The sequence below is a fragment of the Salarias fasciatus genome, chromosome 5, assembly GCF_902148845.1.
Source record: "Salarias fasciatus chromosome 5, fSalaFa1.1, whole genome shotgun sequence".
Classification (NCBI taxonomy): domain Eukaryota; kingdom Metazoa; phylum Chordata; class Actinopteri; order Blenniiformes; family Blenniidae; genus Salarias; species Salarias fasciatus.
This window is the reverse complement of record NC_043749.1, coordinates 24,105,232-24,120,327: the sequence shown is the minus strand read 5'-3', so window position 1 is coordinate 24,120,327 and position 15,096 is coordinate 24,105,232. Positions and strand designations below refer to the sequence as shown.

Sequence of the window (15,096 nt, the reverse complement as noted above, 5' to 3'; positions counted from 1 at the left end):
AGTCTACAGCAACTGTACAATAATAATAAGAATCAAGAGTCTCACCGTTACGTCATCACAAAAACTGAAATAATCAAATCCATCAACTTTCACTTAGTTTAAAATCTGCATCTTTTGATGTTAAATATGTCAGACTTTGAAAGACAGTAATTTGTCAGTTTTATATATGTTTATAGTTGTAAATAATGCAGCGCTCCTCTCAGCTGTCTATGTGAACTCCTCTGGGATCTGCCCCGGTATCCTGAAGCCAGCCTGCCCGGTTTGGTCCAGAGTGCTCCTGGGGCTGGACGTGGCGAAGCTCGCACGCGTCTCTAGCGTGCAGCTGGTCCTGTGGAGGAACTGCATGAAGTTCTCGTGGCCTGAGCCCTCGTGGCTGGACACGGCCAGCTCCACCGGCCGCGCCGCGTAGCAGCGCCTCAGCTTACAGAGCTCCTCCCGGATCTGCCGGTTGAGAAGCCCGTAGAAGAACGGGTTGATGGCGAAGGAGGAGTAGGCCAGCCAGGTGACTGCTTCCCCCAGACCGTCGGGGATGTGCGGCGTTGCTTCCAGTATCAAGTGGAAGTGGAAGGCGAAGTAAGGCAGCCAGCAGATCAGAAACTGGCCGACGATGACGACCAGGGTGAGGGCGGCCTTTCCGCCGCCGAAGGGCCGGTCGCGCATGATCCTCCGGGGAGCGTTGCGAGTTGTGATAATAGTGGTCTGGCTGTTTATGGAGTCAGAGCGGTGCTTGTGCTGACTGTTCGTCCAGGAGGGCAGGGGCCCGTGCTGCCGGGCAGCCACCCGGGCCACCTTGTACACGTTGCAGTAGACGGCGAAAATCACCACGGCCGGCAGGCAGAAGCAGCTGATGCTGAAGAGCACTGAGAAAATGCGCCTGTGGTCGCTGTGGCTCCAGTGCAGGGAGCAGCGAGCGGCACTGACGGAGCTCAGGCTGCCGTAGGACGACCACCCAAACACCGTGGACAGGCCCAGCACGGCGGCCGCTGCCCACACCGTCGCCATCACCGCCGCGGTCAGCTTCAGCGTCATCTTGACCTCGTAGCGCATGGGGTGGACGATGTAGTAGTAGCGCTCCACGCTGATGGCCGTGATGGTGAAGATGGAGGCGGCTATGAGGATCACGTTCAGGAAGACGTAGACCTGGCACTCCAGCACGGTGAACACCACATCGGCAAAGTACGGCGAGCTGCACACGATGCCGAGAGGCATCAGCAGAATGGCACACAGCAGGTCCACCGCGCACAGGTGGCACACAAAGGTGAACTTCCTGAGGTGGGAGGCTTTGATGACAACCACCAGCACGGCGGTGTTGGCCAAGAGCGCCAAGACATTCAGGGTCACCATGAAAAACATCCCCGTCACGTCCTTGAACTGCGTCTGGGGGTTTGGAGCAGTGCCCAGCTGTCTGCTGGGGGCAGAGGGCGCCGGAGCCCAGGCAGCTGTGCTCTGGTTGGATTCAGGCGTCAGATATGAGCCGCTCTCCTCCATGATTCATAATAAAGGTTTCAAAGTACAAATCTGTCGTCCACATTCCTCCATGGTTCAGTGACGAGGAGCCTTCAGACATGGGAGTAAACACTATAGTTCTGTAAGAAGGAGGAAAAAAAAAGTTTTTATTTCCATGCATTGCACATTTTTTCGGTAACTTGAATAATGTGAATTAACCTTTCAGGATGAAAAATCTCTGAACAAAGATTCACTTCTTCACACATTCAGCAGCTGCAGAGCAACGTGATTTGAAGTTGTATTTGTGGAATCTTTGCCATTGCAGTCCGAGTGCCTCATACGTTCAATTCCTGCTCTAAATTTGGAGCTCCTGCTCTGGTTTTCCAATTTCTGCTGCGTTTGAGCTTCAGAGGGAATCAAAACAGCAGCTTGCTGCAGCTTAAAGCTACATGTTGACAAGACGAGTTGCAAGCTATAAAACCAAAGAATAAAGGGACTGCTGCTAGATAATCACTGTATGTGTGTTCTTAACCAGAAGGAGCATGTTAAAAAAGAACGCTCTGTTAATATCAAAAGAAAAATGTGATTGTACAGTGGTACTCTAAGGTATGATTGTAGGTTTTTTGGTGATCTGTGGAGGTGTGTGCCAGTGACTGTTGCTCTGTATTAGTCCTGTGATAAAATGGGCCACGTGCAGCTCGTGTTGTTCCAATAAGTTGATCCTTCCCTGAGTCTGGATAAAGCAGCCAAGTGGATGAATGAATATTTGGGACGAAGCTGTTTGTTTCTTCTTCTATTTCATTTGATATTTTCACATTAAGGATTGCCACAATGAAATGTGTCCTTCTGCTTCCTTTATCTCCGACTTTAAAGTCTCGCCTGGGCGTCCTTCCTCACCCTTTTATGGATTGGGGTTGTTTTGTTTTGTATATTGTGGAAATTTTTGATTATTGTTGGGTTTTGTTTATATGTTTCCAGATGTACTGTTTGTATGATTTCAGCCACCATACTAATCCGTTACTAGGTTGTATTTATATTTACATACATCAGGTTAAGAAAAGTCAGTTTTGACTTTCATTTATTTCACTCTGTTTGTGAATTCACAAGAAATTAAGAAAGAAAAATACTTAAACGTCACAACTTTTAGCCCTTTATAACTGTTTAAAAAGTACATCTTCAGTTTGTGAAGCAGGCCTTCAATCAGCCAGACTTTTTTAGAAATCAACACAGCATGGAGGTTAAACTGAGCAACAATGGTCGGTAAAAATATTCTGCTGGTTTTTAATTGACCATGCTGACAATGACCCGACCTTCTAGGCATCATCAACGATCATTCCTCCCAGCAAAGTCCGACCTAATATGCATAGATACAAACATCCAGGGATATCTACTAGAAAACTGCAAAGCACACAAGAAAAGACACACATGCAAGCAAATCAATAACTATTTAGATTGTTTGCTGGAACGTTTAGGAGAGGACACTCTCTCTTCACTGAGGGAGAAACATGATCAATAGGAATAATTCATGGAGGACGCCCTGTCTCTCCTCCATCCATCTCCATCCTTTAGAAATGAAAGATAATGAATGTGCTTGTTTTAGCCCAGCTGCAGGGAGCCTGCTGCATTGATTAGTATGAGTTCAGTGTCGCTCCACAGTGTGCCATCAAAGGGGAAACATCTCAGCAGAGCAGGTCTGACCTCAAATCACTGGACAAATCTACCAATACTATTATACCTACGAGCGCGGTGCTTCTCCACATCTGTGCTGCTTTGATTACACCATGCATCAATCACTCATCACTCATAGTCATAATCAGGCCTCAGATGTACGACTGTGGAGGGTGCAGTGTCCTAAATACATGAGCTCGCTTTCTGTCAGCGATCCACTGATGCTCTCCGCTGCTCTAATCTTCTCTGGTGGACAGCTATTGGCAGGCCACATTTGCACTGAGATTTATCCCCAGGAAGGACTGCTGCATGTACATTCTCATACACATTATGTAAGGGTGCCCTTGTTCTTGTTCCAGTCGCAGCCCAGGCATATGCTACACCCTCCAGGCCCATGCTTTACAGCTGAGCAGGTTCAAAATGTGCAGCCTCCAGTCATGCCACATCTATTTGGTTCACTAAAGGTCCTGTGATTTCTGTTAACTGGAAAACATGCAGATAATTTAGGATCTCTTGTAATTCTTCACTATTGGTGCTCTGGCAGGGAGACATAAGTCCACACACAAAAATCAACAATGGTTTTATATCACATCATAATTGTGTGAATCAAACTAAACTTTTTGATTGAGAGTTTTTAACAAATTAAAAAAAAACAGGACAATAAGTCATTATTCTTTATAATAATTTGCAATAACTGGAAAGCAAGGACATCCATCTGTCATTTTCTATCTGAATATAGCAGAAATAAACAGGCTACCACTGACTCCAGTAGCCATACATTTGAAGAGAGAATCATGATGAAAAACTTCATTAACAAATTTTAAGTGTATCATTTTGCACTTTTTTCCCACTGCTTCAAAAAATCCAACAGCTGAGAGGAAAATCTTTTGCTTTTTTCTGGAAAATGTATTACATTTGTTTCTACATGTATATGTCTGTCTTTCTTAAATAACAGGTATCCATGCTTCGCACAATTTGCTCCAAAATCACTCAATAATTTTCTGACAATTTCTTTTTTCATTTTGAAGCCAGTGCCAAACATCTATGAACAAGACTGTAGAAAGAAAAAGCAATTAAAAAACTTTTCTATTTCACTTTTCCTTTAACACATGCATAATTTTAATTACATTTCTTAATTATTTATGATTTCAGCTTTAAGAAAAAAAACTTTATTTGAAAACTTACCAAGCACTGCTTACATACTGAAAACTGCCTGAAGGTCCTCCGAAATGCTCCTCTGAGGTGGAATATTTCCAAAGCATGATGATATGTCATATCTCTGGAACCTTACAGAGAATAGGAAAGGCAGCACCCAGGTGTGGCTTCCAGGTGAATCAAAATGCTGCTGCGGCTTTCAAAGCTCCATCAGGACGTGTCCTGCAAATCCTGATGGAAACAGCAGGTTTCCCAAATGCACGTGTCTGTTTGAAAGGGAAACCCCAGAGAGAACTGATAGTACCAGAGAGAGAGAGAGAGAGAGAGAGAGAGAGAGAGGATGGAAACAGGGAGGAGCCAGAGTTTGGTGGCTGTTCAAATCACATTTTTCAAGAGAAGATGACTGCATCACCCACTGACATTAACCACGTCCCCCACACTCAGCCCGTATGTGGCTGTGACTGTCACACACTGACCGCTGTGCATGTTGTGACACATGTTCCTTTATTCTCCACAGCCTCTGTGAGAATCAGGACACTAAAGAATTAACTGGATTTGTTCAGTGCATTCGTCTTTCTCTCTCTCTTGTTCTGGAAACATAAACCTCATTATTCTCATCCGCAGCTCCTTTGCAATGATTATTGATTTTCCTTCTGGGGAATTTCATTTAGTCTCCAAGGTGAAGCGAGTGTATTGGTTAGTGTACAATCAGGTCGATTTCTCAACCTGAAAGACAAAAATACACAAACATGTTATGCTTCTGTAATTTTTGGCTACATCAAGTTAACTGTTATCATTTCTCGTGGACTGATGTTTAGCTCAGCTCTCGTCTCTAACACTTTGTATAAAAATGTAATTTTCCTGATCTGCTCCTCAATATTTGTACCCACCCTGACACAAGCGCCAAATATCTGGTTTAGAACAACACAGATTTACTAATAAAGACCATTATATTGACTCATTTTCATTTCTTGAAGACTTACAGTACATTGATTCAGAAAATGGCTGCAACTCGTCTCACCCAAACCAAGAAAACCAGGAAAACGCTTTGCTTCCAGCTTTTATGCTGGGAACAAGATCCTTGTCAGTCTGAAAGCAGAAGTCGACCTGCCACAACTAAGAAGGCAAAAACATTTAATTAAATAGATGATTACTGGTTTCCATGATGTACATGAAAACAATCACACTTCTCTTCATGAAAGTCCAAGCTTCCAAGCTTTATATTTTTCCAGTGGCAAAAGCCTTCAATTTGTATGAATGCCTGAAGAAAAGGCTGAAACGGGGAATGACACTGACCTCTGCAGGCTGCCTGGAAGGCAAAACTATTGTGAGAGACCATGCTGTAGTTTAATGCGGTGAAGGAATACCTGAAAGAATTCAAGCTTCAAAAGTTTATTGGCTCCTACATATTGAGGGACGACAGATATGTGTTTAAGACATTGAGGAAGAAGGAAGAGTTATCATTTACAGCATATTTTGAGAGTGCAAACGCATCTAGAACCACAGTGTCACTTCCTGTAAAGCACAGTTTATCATGAACAAGGTACAAACAAGACCGTTATTATAGTCTGACATTTTGGAGTGTCCTACTTACTAACACAAACGTTAGTTCTTCTAAAATATAAATGTCTGACAAAAATTAACGTCACACACGAGATCGTCAATACGGCCATTCTGAAGTACAGTAACAACAAAAGAAGACACCAGTTTTTTTCCAATCACTGATCGCTACACATTGGGACATTTCAAATCAATCACATTGGTCACTTTATTACATTTCAAGCCAAAATCAGACGTTTGCTATCAACACTGACAAAAAAACAAACTCGACTGAGTGTTAAAACCTTTCTAACAAACGACTTTTCAATGCTGAACAAATTAAATAAGACCGGTCACATAAATCTACCAGAGACGAACAGCTGAAGGCAGGACGGAGACACTATAAGTGGGAGTTACTCCTCATCGCTCCGTTTTCAGGCAGAAGGGCGGCTTCCTGGCAAAAGCTTTTGGGTTCAGATTTCCCCAAACCGAGTCTCTTCTTCAACAATTTGTCCTCGTTATTCAGTTTTGTGCGGATTGCTGTTTTTATCTGGCTGCTGTCCACACCGAACTTGACAGTGACGTGATCTGAAAGAAGAGAAAACAAGTAGAATCCCTGTCAACACCACAATTCCACTTAGGTTACGTTGACTTTTTGATGGCTGCAGAATTATGTGAGATAATAATGTTAAAGGGAATAATAATTATGAGAAACCTGTCAGCGATGACAGGATAGGAAGAAACAAGCTGAAAAGTGTGTGTCTCTCCGGTCCTGGCTTACCAATGATACTTTTTAGGATCTCCGGTGGGAGTTGTGGCTTGTGGGAATCCTCTCCTGTGAAGGCGTTCCTCCGGCCCTGCAGAGAGTGCGTGGCCAAAGTTTCTCTGTCGAAAAGTATCATCAGCAGCGCCGAAGTGTACTTCTTGTAGTCCGCGATTTCTGCGATACGCTCGTACAGCTTTTTAGACACTCGGAGATTCTCAGCGAGATACAGGAAGTTGAGGTCATCCTGAAAGTGAAGAATATCAGCTCTAAATTTCTGGATTTTTACTGCACCAAAAGAAAAAAAAATGTTTGTTTCTTTTCCAGTTGTTCAATCTACACCCCAAAACAATGCATGTATTAAAAATGAGCACTAGCAGAAACTCGTTCTTCAAAGATTTAAAAAAAGAAAAAGGAAATGAGATGAGCAAGCTTCTCACATTTATACATTTTTAAGGAGAAACGAAGCCTACATCAGATACTGACCTCTGGTATATTAGGAACAGCTCCCAACTCGGCCTCAGCCAAGAAAGAAACACTTTCATCTGAGTTTGGTGGAGCAACTGATGCTTCTTCTCCTTGGAGGACGTGATCCAGAGTGACTCGCAGTTCATGCGCCGTGTGTCTCATCTGCATCATCAGAGTGTTCATCTCTGCAGAAAGTTGGTGAAGTAAACGTCTCGTCATTTGTTTACAGTCGAGTCTCAAGGCCACAGTTAAAAAAAAAAAAACTCTCCTCAAATGACAAACGAAAACTTCTCCTGCAGGCTGCGAGCAGCTAAAATATCCAATCTTTTACAAATAATCACTTTGCCTTTGGATAATTTAGCCTGCCTCAAAGATCAACAAAATTTTTCTTTACCTCTTTTAGTGTCTTAAATTTGTATAAAATGTCTTAAATAGTGCATTGCATTATATTTATTTAAATTACACAACGTGTCAGAAGTGTGAAAAAGTTGCATCATATCTGCCTGTAAATACACACAGGATGATTCTTCAAATGTAGTTTCTGTTCAAACAGAAACGAACACTCACTTATTAGAGTATATTATGTTTAAGTCCCTTCTACTAGAGACAGATGTCACGATTTGTGTTTGAAGCTGAGCTGCTGTTCACTACATTCAATCCAACTGCTTTGCTTTCCATTTGAAGGCTCCAGTATTACTTTAATGGTGTATGTGGTTCATGATTGTGGGCATAGCTTTATCCATCAATGTTGAAATATTTATTGATGGTTTGTTCCTATATTGTAGTCATAGTTTTTCATATGATTAATGGATTATATAGCACTTTTTCGCTGCATGAGCGGTCCTCAAAGCACTTGACAATGTTATGGAGGCGGCTGCAATGCAAAGTGCTCAACACATCGGGAACAACCTGGGGATCAAGGACACAGGGAGATGAAGAATCAAACCTGCAATCTTCTGATACCTCCAGCAACAATGATCACCCACCCGTAGTGTTCTATGGTATCAGACTCTAACAGTAAAACGCTATCATAGCTGATATGATACGATTCCTTATTTTATTCTCCCAAATGGGAACTTTAATGCGATTCTTTAATGACGTTCGAATTTAAAGTTGTCCCATGATAAAAAAATAAAAAATAATTATAATAATTTGAAAAGCAGTTAAAGTGTTGATTGTGCTTCAATAAATTGTTTTTAGGATGATGAGCAATTGAGTCAACTTTTCACACACCTTTGAGTTCCCTCAGCTCCCTCTCTGCCAGAATCCTACACCTGCGCTCATATTTGAGTTGTGCCTGCAGTTGCTCGATTTTCATCAGAAGGCTGATGGTGTCTGTTCTGATTCCTGAACTTCCAAGGTTTTCTTCATCAAAATCAAGGCTGTCAGGCTGCCAGAATGAAAGGGGGGGAAAGGAGAGGGAGACAATGTTGACATGCAAGGTTAGATTTTTTTTAAGTTTTCATATAAAGTTGTGCAGATTCACACCTGCAGCTTCTCACCTCTTGGCTGGGTAGAGGAGAGTAGCCGGACTCCTCAACCAGCCCGTACTTTTCCTCCATTGGATCGCAGCCAAACTCCTGCAAATGAGCGCCGACCTTTATCATCTTGACCGGCGGCTGCCCTGGAGCCGCTCCGGACTCTCTCTTCGGTGGCATGGAGGGTGGGAAAGCTGCACAGAGAGGGGGGAAGTCCACATGTGATGCTCAGCTTCCTCTATGCAAGAGGTGCACTCAAACTTAGGAGTCAAAACTTTTCCAGTCACTTTTCGACGCACGTACGACTCCGGCAAACTTGAGCACCTGAAACAAAATGTTGATTATTTTTTTTCCCAGTTCACGTTGCTCACAGACAGACGCACAGCAGCCCTCCTCCCCCGGCAGCCCCCTCCCAGACCACTCCTTATAGCCTCCAGCTGGAGCTACTCAGTGATGCAAACTGCGTCTCAGAACACCATCATGGAAAAACACGTGAAATGTAGAGTCAGACAGCCGAGAGGAGTCTCACCTTGGCGCTCGGGTTTACCTTCACGACTCACTGTAAACACTGTGAAGACAAAGACTGCACAGTACACACTGCGTAGTAGAGGAAGTAGTAGTACTACTGCAGTAGTGCAGTACATAGATCCTCATATCATTATGGCATTTTTTCGTCAGCATGAGATAACATTTCACTTCAAACTCAAGCGAAATACCCCTCCTATTTTTGTCGTCCACGGCGTGTGGTTCATGCATGTATATGTTTATTGTATAGAAAAACGCATATTTTTTTGCAATAATGTGCGGAACAAAGCTGCAAAATCGTATTCCCCGAGGGAAGTATTTCAGATCAGTACAGTTTCCTGTTCAGGTGATGTTTGACTTCAGCCAATCAAAACGCACAGATTTCTCAAAAGGCGGGACATGTGTGAAAATAGCCAATCAGAGTGCGGGGAAAGGCAACATGAACTTCCTAGGTTGGTTGCAGGAGACACATGTGGGTCTAATGTTGACTGCAGGAGAAAGTTAAGGAGTTTAACCCGATTAAAGCTTTTTTTACGTGTGTTTGGAAGACTTCACCATGTCTTCGTCATTCTTTATAAAAGGAAAGGAAAACCCCAAATCAGCCAAAAAGGGGAAAAACACGGTGCTGCCGAAAAGGAAGGTAAGAAAGCCGAAGTGTTAGCAGACGAGCTAAAGGCTACTCATCTTATCCCACCTGTTGGCAGTTTTTCACGCTAAAGAATCGTTTTTCTTCTGTTTGACCCTCTCTGCAATCTTCTCCATCAGGCTGCCGGGGGCTCAGTCGAAGTACGAGCAAAGAAACCATCTTCTAAATACAACGAAGAGATTTCCAGCGATTCTGAGGGAGAGAGGTGTGTTCATCATGTGGTCATCTAAGATTTTTTTAACTCATCACTGAATGTCTTCCGGTTCCACAAGTTAAGTTTACAATAATTGTTTCTGGCCCTAAAGGGGGAAGGTTCAAAGTTTGCAAGATACGGACTATTCCGTGTCATTCAGTAATTATGAATCGGGGCGTTTTCAAGGCTCCATTTGGGTCTATTTTACTTGGCATCTCTCTCAGATCATGGAACATTACAACATGTCCTATCATAATTCTGGAGATGAAACACAGCTCCATATATCACTGTCAGTGAATGACCACAGCCCTCAATACCTGCTCAGTCAATGCATAAGTGAAATCAGTGAGTGGATATGTTTGAACTTTATATAAGTTATCCCAGTAAAACAGGCTGTCCATTAAACAATAGTTTACTTGTTTTATTTCTGTCATTTATATAAAGCATTTACTTTATTCTCCTTATCATGCCTTTTTTAGTCGCTTAAGATTATGAGTCTTGTTCACCTTATTTTAGTATGTGAAGCACTTGAAATGTAAATCTGACTTGCCTAATATTGAGTTATCTATGAAGTGTATAAACCACCTGGTAGTAATTGTCTTTTTTCTTATTGTTATATATAAGTATAATTATATTATTTCATTAGCTATTCTTTTTTTTTTTTACTCATTTACTTCTTCCCCAGTCTGATGTTCATATCGTGTTACTATCGTTTATGGAAATACTTGTTTTATTTTTCAGCTCCACTGTACCCAAGAAGAAAAAGTCCAAGGAGGAGATTCAGTATGAGGAAACGCCACAGGAGAAGAAGCTGAGATTAGCTAAACTTTACCTTGAACAGCTGAAACATGAAGGTAAATTTGTTCGAACCAGCAGACAACGTTTTGAAACTGTGTTGCTGTAAAAGTTGGATGATGCTAATAAAAGAATTTGTTGTTATCAGAGGAAGATAAAGCAGATGATGAGGCGTTTGAAACAGATTTGATTGCTGGAAGGCTTCAGGATGAAGTGGTAAGTTTTTTGAAGGGAGTTTGTATATTTTCATTTATTTTGGTTGTGATGTTGACATATCTATGTTTGAATTTTCCTTCAGCTCGAACAAAAAGGAAAGCTTCAGCGTCTTATTGCCAAAGATGTAAGTATACAATTTGTTTCCCCCAGTCCTGCTGATCGTCAAACATCACTGTAAAAACATAACAAGCTGCAGAACTGACTGAGATGTCTTCTGCCCTGCAGATCATGCAGCCAGATGCTTCAGAGATCAGAGTATTGAGAGGACACAAACTTCCCATTACCTGTCTGGTCATCTCACCAGATGACAAGTGCATCTTTTCTGCTGCCAAGGACTGCTCCATCATCAAATGTCAGTACAGAATGATTCTCTCTCAAGCTAGTGTTTGAGTCCCATTCAGGGAAATGAATCTCCAGTTCTTTTTCTCCCTCTTAGAAAACATGTCACTTTCTTTTATTTCTCCAGGGGATGTTGAGAGTGGCAAGAAACTGCATACAGTGCACGGTGGGAGGAAGGGGACGGAGGATCGGCATGTTGGGCACACAGCCCATATCCTATGTATGGCCATATCATCAGATGGAAAATACCTGGTCAGTTGTGTTCTTCAGTAATTCCTAGTTTATTGAAAGTTGCTCACTAGCAACGGCCTCGATAAACTGGTAGATTAAATTGTATTTCTTTGTATTTTAGGCCACTGGAGACATGAACAAACTGATTATGATTTGGGAGGCTGAAACTTGTAAGCATCTGTATAAATTCACGGGACACAAAGGCCCTGTGTCGGTATGTCCTCTTTTCTTCTTTGACTGTCTGTTACAGCTATTACCAATTCAGTAGCTCAGTAAATGCATCAAGTTTAATCCACCAAATCAACCCGCTCCCCCCAGGGTCTTTCGTTCAGGAAGGGAACTCACGATCTGTACAGTGCTTCCCATGACCGCTCAGTCAAAGTGTGGAACGTGGATGAGAATGCTTATGTGGAAACTCTGTGAGTAAACTATTGAGAATGTTGTTTCTCACCTCTCAGGCTTTATTCTGCTTCTGAAGCTTGATATTTATGTGTTATTCGTCATCTCTGTAGCTTCGGACATCAGGATGCCATTACAGGACTGGACAGTCTGAGCCGTGAGCGCTGCGTGACTGCAGGGGGCCGGGATCGCACCGTGAGGGTGTGGAAGATAGCCGAGGAGTCCCAGCTGGTTTTCCATGGACATGAGTGAGCGCCTTTTATATCTGTTTTTTATGTTTCTGTGTTCTCCTCATTGGCATCGGGTCGGCTGTTTTATTGATGAAGGTTGGATTCATAAACGAACCTTTACATACTTTTTGTCAAACTTAAAGCTACGTGTTCAGTGTGCTTCTTCTACTGTCTTTGGTTTTTATTTCGATTTTACTTCGAAATGAATACAGTAGCAGTTCAAAATAATTCATAACAGTTGAATAAAAGCGGTTATGGTTCACTTATTGATAAAGCTGCAGATTACAACCAACCGGCTTCATCTCTTCCTCCAAGCATGTTAGGAGAACCTACAGTGGCCATAAATGTCTTTGTTTTTACGTTGTATGAAACACTTAGTTTAATGGAAATATAGTATTATTTAGATTCTGAAGTTGATGTGTGAATTGTTGAACTTTCAGTGCTTGTTGAAACTGGGCTGAAGCTAGTCAAGTGTGGGACTGTTGGGGAAAAAGTACCGGACTGGTTTGGGATGACAGTCTAACGCCATGTAGCCGTCATGCACTGAACTGAGGATGAAGGTCACTTGAAGAGGGCTTTTTAAATCAAGCCGAGACCCCATGAAGATCTAGTTTAGTGCAGTATTAGTATTAGTCTGTTGGTATTTCTTGACTCTCCCCGTCATCCACGGTCATCATTACTTGCTAAAGGTCTTTAATAATCGAGTTATTTTTATCTAAGTCCTTCTGTGCGTTTGAATAGTTGCATGATGACAAGCTGTGCTTGTATTTTTATTTTTTTGTGCATGTACACTAAATTTCAGTATAGTTCCATGAAACTATTGACATGTCTCTTGATATCCACGTTCCCTTCAGGGGCTCCATCGACGCCATCCAGCTCATAAACGAGGAGCACATGATAACCGGAGCTGATGATGGGTAAAATTGATCTGCTGTTCTTTACATCAGTAATCGGCTTCGTGACTGTTCTTTTTTTTTTCCTTGTCTGGGTGTCTTTTTGCACTTAAAATTCAATCTCTGTTCCTCCTCTGTGCCCCCTTTTGTTCCCATTGACCTCAGCTCTTTGTCTCTTTGGAGTGTCAACAAGAAGAAGCCTCTCAGCACAGTGAAGCAGGCTCACGGTTGCCATGGCGACGCCGGACTGGAGCAGCCTCACTGGGTCGCCTCGGTGGCGGCGCTTCACAACTCGGATACCGTTGCCTCAGGTGCCTCTGGCTGTGAGAGTCTTCCATGATTTTATTTTTCCACACACATTAGTTAGATCCCCTCGTTTGTTGTGCAGGAATGCAAATGTATTAAAAGTTGAGTGTGAATTTAATTACAGCTGTGTTTAAACTTCTTTTTTTTTTTCCTGTTCGTAGTGCTTATGTAATACTGGTTTGTTTTTTGCAGGTTCCCACAATTCGCAGGTCACCGTGTGGCAGTGTGGGAAGAGTTATCGCGGGTTGGAGCGTCTGTTCAGCGTACCAGTGGTGAGAGCTCAACCTGCTACTCCACTGAACCAGCATGGCGGTTTTAGCAGGACAGTCGTCTTTGCTTTGTGGTCACAGAGTAGATAGAAGCACATTTATATTCATGTTTTAATTGTTTCACCACGTCTTGTAATCTGCTTTCCTCACAAGCTGTTTCTATTCAACTACACGTCATAAATGAAGATTTTTCAGTGATTGTGTGTACAAACGTGTTTTCTTTCTCTCCCTCTCAGAACGGTTTTATCAACAGTCTGAAGTTTTCGAGCTCCGGTCATTTCTTGGTGGCAGGAGTCGGACAGGAGCACAGGTAAGGGGTTTCCATAGAAACTGTCTCTGGCTCTGCTACAGCTGAGGGACACGCCCACTAGGTGGCAGTGTTATTCCATCTCAGCGCCTCAGTCACAGGCGGAAACATGCCAGGCTTGATTTTAGAGCTTTAAGTGAGATCAGATGAAGAATAATCCAGCAGCCGACTGAAGGAAACTCTTGAAACACGTTCTTAGATAATGTCACACTTGGCAGATTTACTTTTTCTGCCAGCTGAAAAGAAAAAGCGTGGAGGTGGAGGCTTTCTGTGCTTCCTTTCAGACAACATGGGGGGGAAATTGATGATCCAGATGCATCATGTCTGATTTAAACTGAAGCTGTAGATCTGAGCACCGTAAAGCCGGATTATCTCAAAATACATCTACAACAGGGATCTTTGAGTATTATAGCTGCTCAGTCAAACAAAACCTACTTATTGTATGAAGATCTCGTAATCAAAGTGTATTGAGTTTACTAAATGGATGCATAGATTTTAATTTTCAGTTTTACATTCCAAAGTCTCAAACATTTTAATTTTATTTCTGTAAAGTTAAAACATTTTGATGCTGAATCTGAGCAGAACCTGAAGAATTGAAGCGTCTCTCACCATTTCCAACAACTTGTGCGCTCTCCTCGGGCCACTGCGGCTACATGAGACGCTTCAATACAATTTCTCTGATTAAGTGACCGTAACACACAATGCTGTGAATGCATTTCGGTGTTTGCTCAGCTTACAGTGCTCCACTGGCATTGTATTTCAGATGAGAAAACAAAACGCTGTCGCTTAACATCGAACTGTCTGACTAGATGCCGTTACTGTGGTTGTCTGGGGTTTAGTCAGTCTTTCATATCATGAATATTAATTTCATCCTGTAGCCATTAATTGAACCATTTCCATTCATTTGCGGGTTTAAAACTTCTGTCCTTTGTGTTCACAGGTTGGGGCGTTGGTGGAGACTAAAAGAAGCCAAGAACGGGATCTACATTATTCCTCTCAAAAGGAAGCCGTCGGATCCCGAGAACGTCGACGTGGCAGAGCAGTGAACTGTGAAATGTCTTGTTTTTTTTTGTTTTTTGTAAATTAAACGCATCAAAACAAACACGAATGTTTTCTTTCTTTTTCTCGTGTGCGTGCAGCCAAAGGTTGTGAGTTTCCTCCTTTGAGTGTTTTTCTAGAAGTTTCCGCTTCACTGCAGAAGTCGGAGCAGTGTTGGTTAGGTGGGCAGCG

General features: G+C 42.5%; 3 protein-coding genes across 5 annotated transcripts; 1 reads left to right on the top strand and 2 right to left on the bottom strand.

Annotated features, from left to right (window-relative positions):
• Nucleotides 1-207: 207 nt before the first annotated feature.
• LOC115388866 (probable G-protein coupled receptor) lies at nt 208-4,415 on the bottom strand. The gene is made up of 2 exons (XM_030092167.1): nt 4,300-4,415; nt 208-1,586 (listed from the first exon to the last, which is right to left on the bottom strand). Exon 2 carries the CDS (start codon nt 1,486-1,488, stop codon nt 208-210), a length of 1,281 nt encoding a protein of 426 aa, XP_029948027.1. The 5' UTR covers nt 1,489-1,586; nt 4,300-4,415.
• A 1,237-nt stretch (nt 4,416-5,652) lies between these two features.
• Nucleotides 5,653-9,358, bottom strand: LOC115388378 (uncharacterized). Of its 2 annotated transcripts, none has more exons than XM_030091492.1 (6): nt 9,047-9,358; nt 8,542-8,711; nt 8,273-8,429; nt 7,058-7,224; nt 6,590-6,818; nt 5,653-6,396 (listed from the first exon to the last, which is right to left on the bottom strand). In XM_030091492.1, exons 1-6 carry the CDS (start codon nt 9,159-9,161, stop codon nt 6,209-6,211), a joined length of 1,026 nt encoding a protein of 341 aa, XP_029947352.1. In that variant the 5' UTR covers nt 9,162-9,358; the 3' UTR covers nt 5,653-6,208. The 2 variants fall into 2 exon arrangements, with proteins under 2 accessions (XP_029947352.1, XP_029947353.1); XM_030091493.1 differs by having other exon boundaries at nt 8,542-8,841; nt 9,047-9,062.
• Nucleotides 9,359-9,510: 152 nt separating this feature from the next.
• On the top strand, nt 9,511-15,077 carry rrp9 (ribosomal RNA processing 9, U3 small nucleolar RNA binding protein). Of its 2 annotated transcripts, none has more exons than XM_030091490.1 (15): nt 9,511-9,682; nt 9,808-9,893; nt 10,623-10,735; nt 10,825-10,892; nt 10,975-11,016; nt 11,118-11,244; nt 11,359-11,483; nt 11,584-11,676; nt 11,781-11,881; nt 11,975-12,109; nt 12,946-13,008; nt 13,150-13,307; nt 13,483-13,562; nt 13,796-13,869; nt 14,807-15,077. In XM_030091490.1, the coding sequence occupies exons 1-15, from the start codon at nt 9,599-9,601 to the stop codon at nt 14,910-14,912; spliced, it is 1,455 nt and encodes a 484-aa protein (XP_029947350.1). In that variant the 5' UTR covers nt 9,511-9,598; the 3' UTR covers nt 14,913-15,077. The 2 variants fall into 2 exon arrangements, with proteins under 2 accessions (XP_029947350.1, XP_029947351.1); XM_030091491.1 differs by having other exon boundaries at nt 13,150-13,295; nt 14,807-15,021.
• The last annotated feature ends 19 nt before the right edge of the window (nt 15,078-15,096 follow it).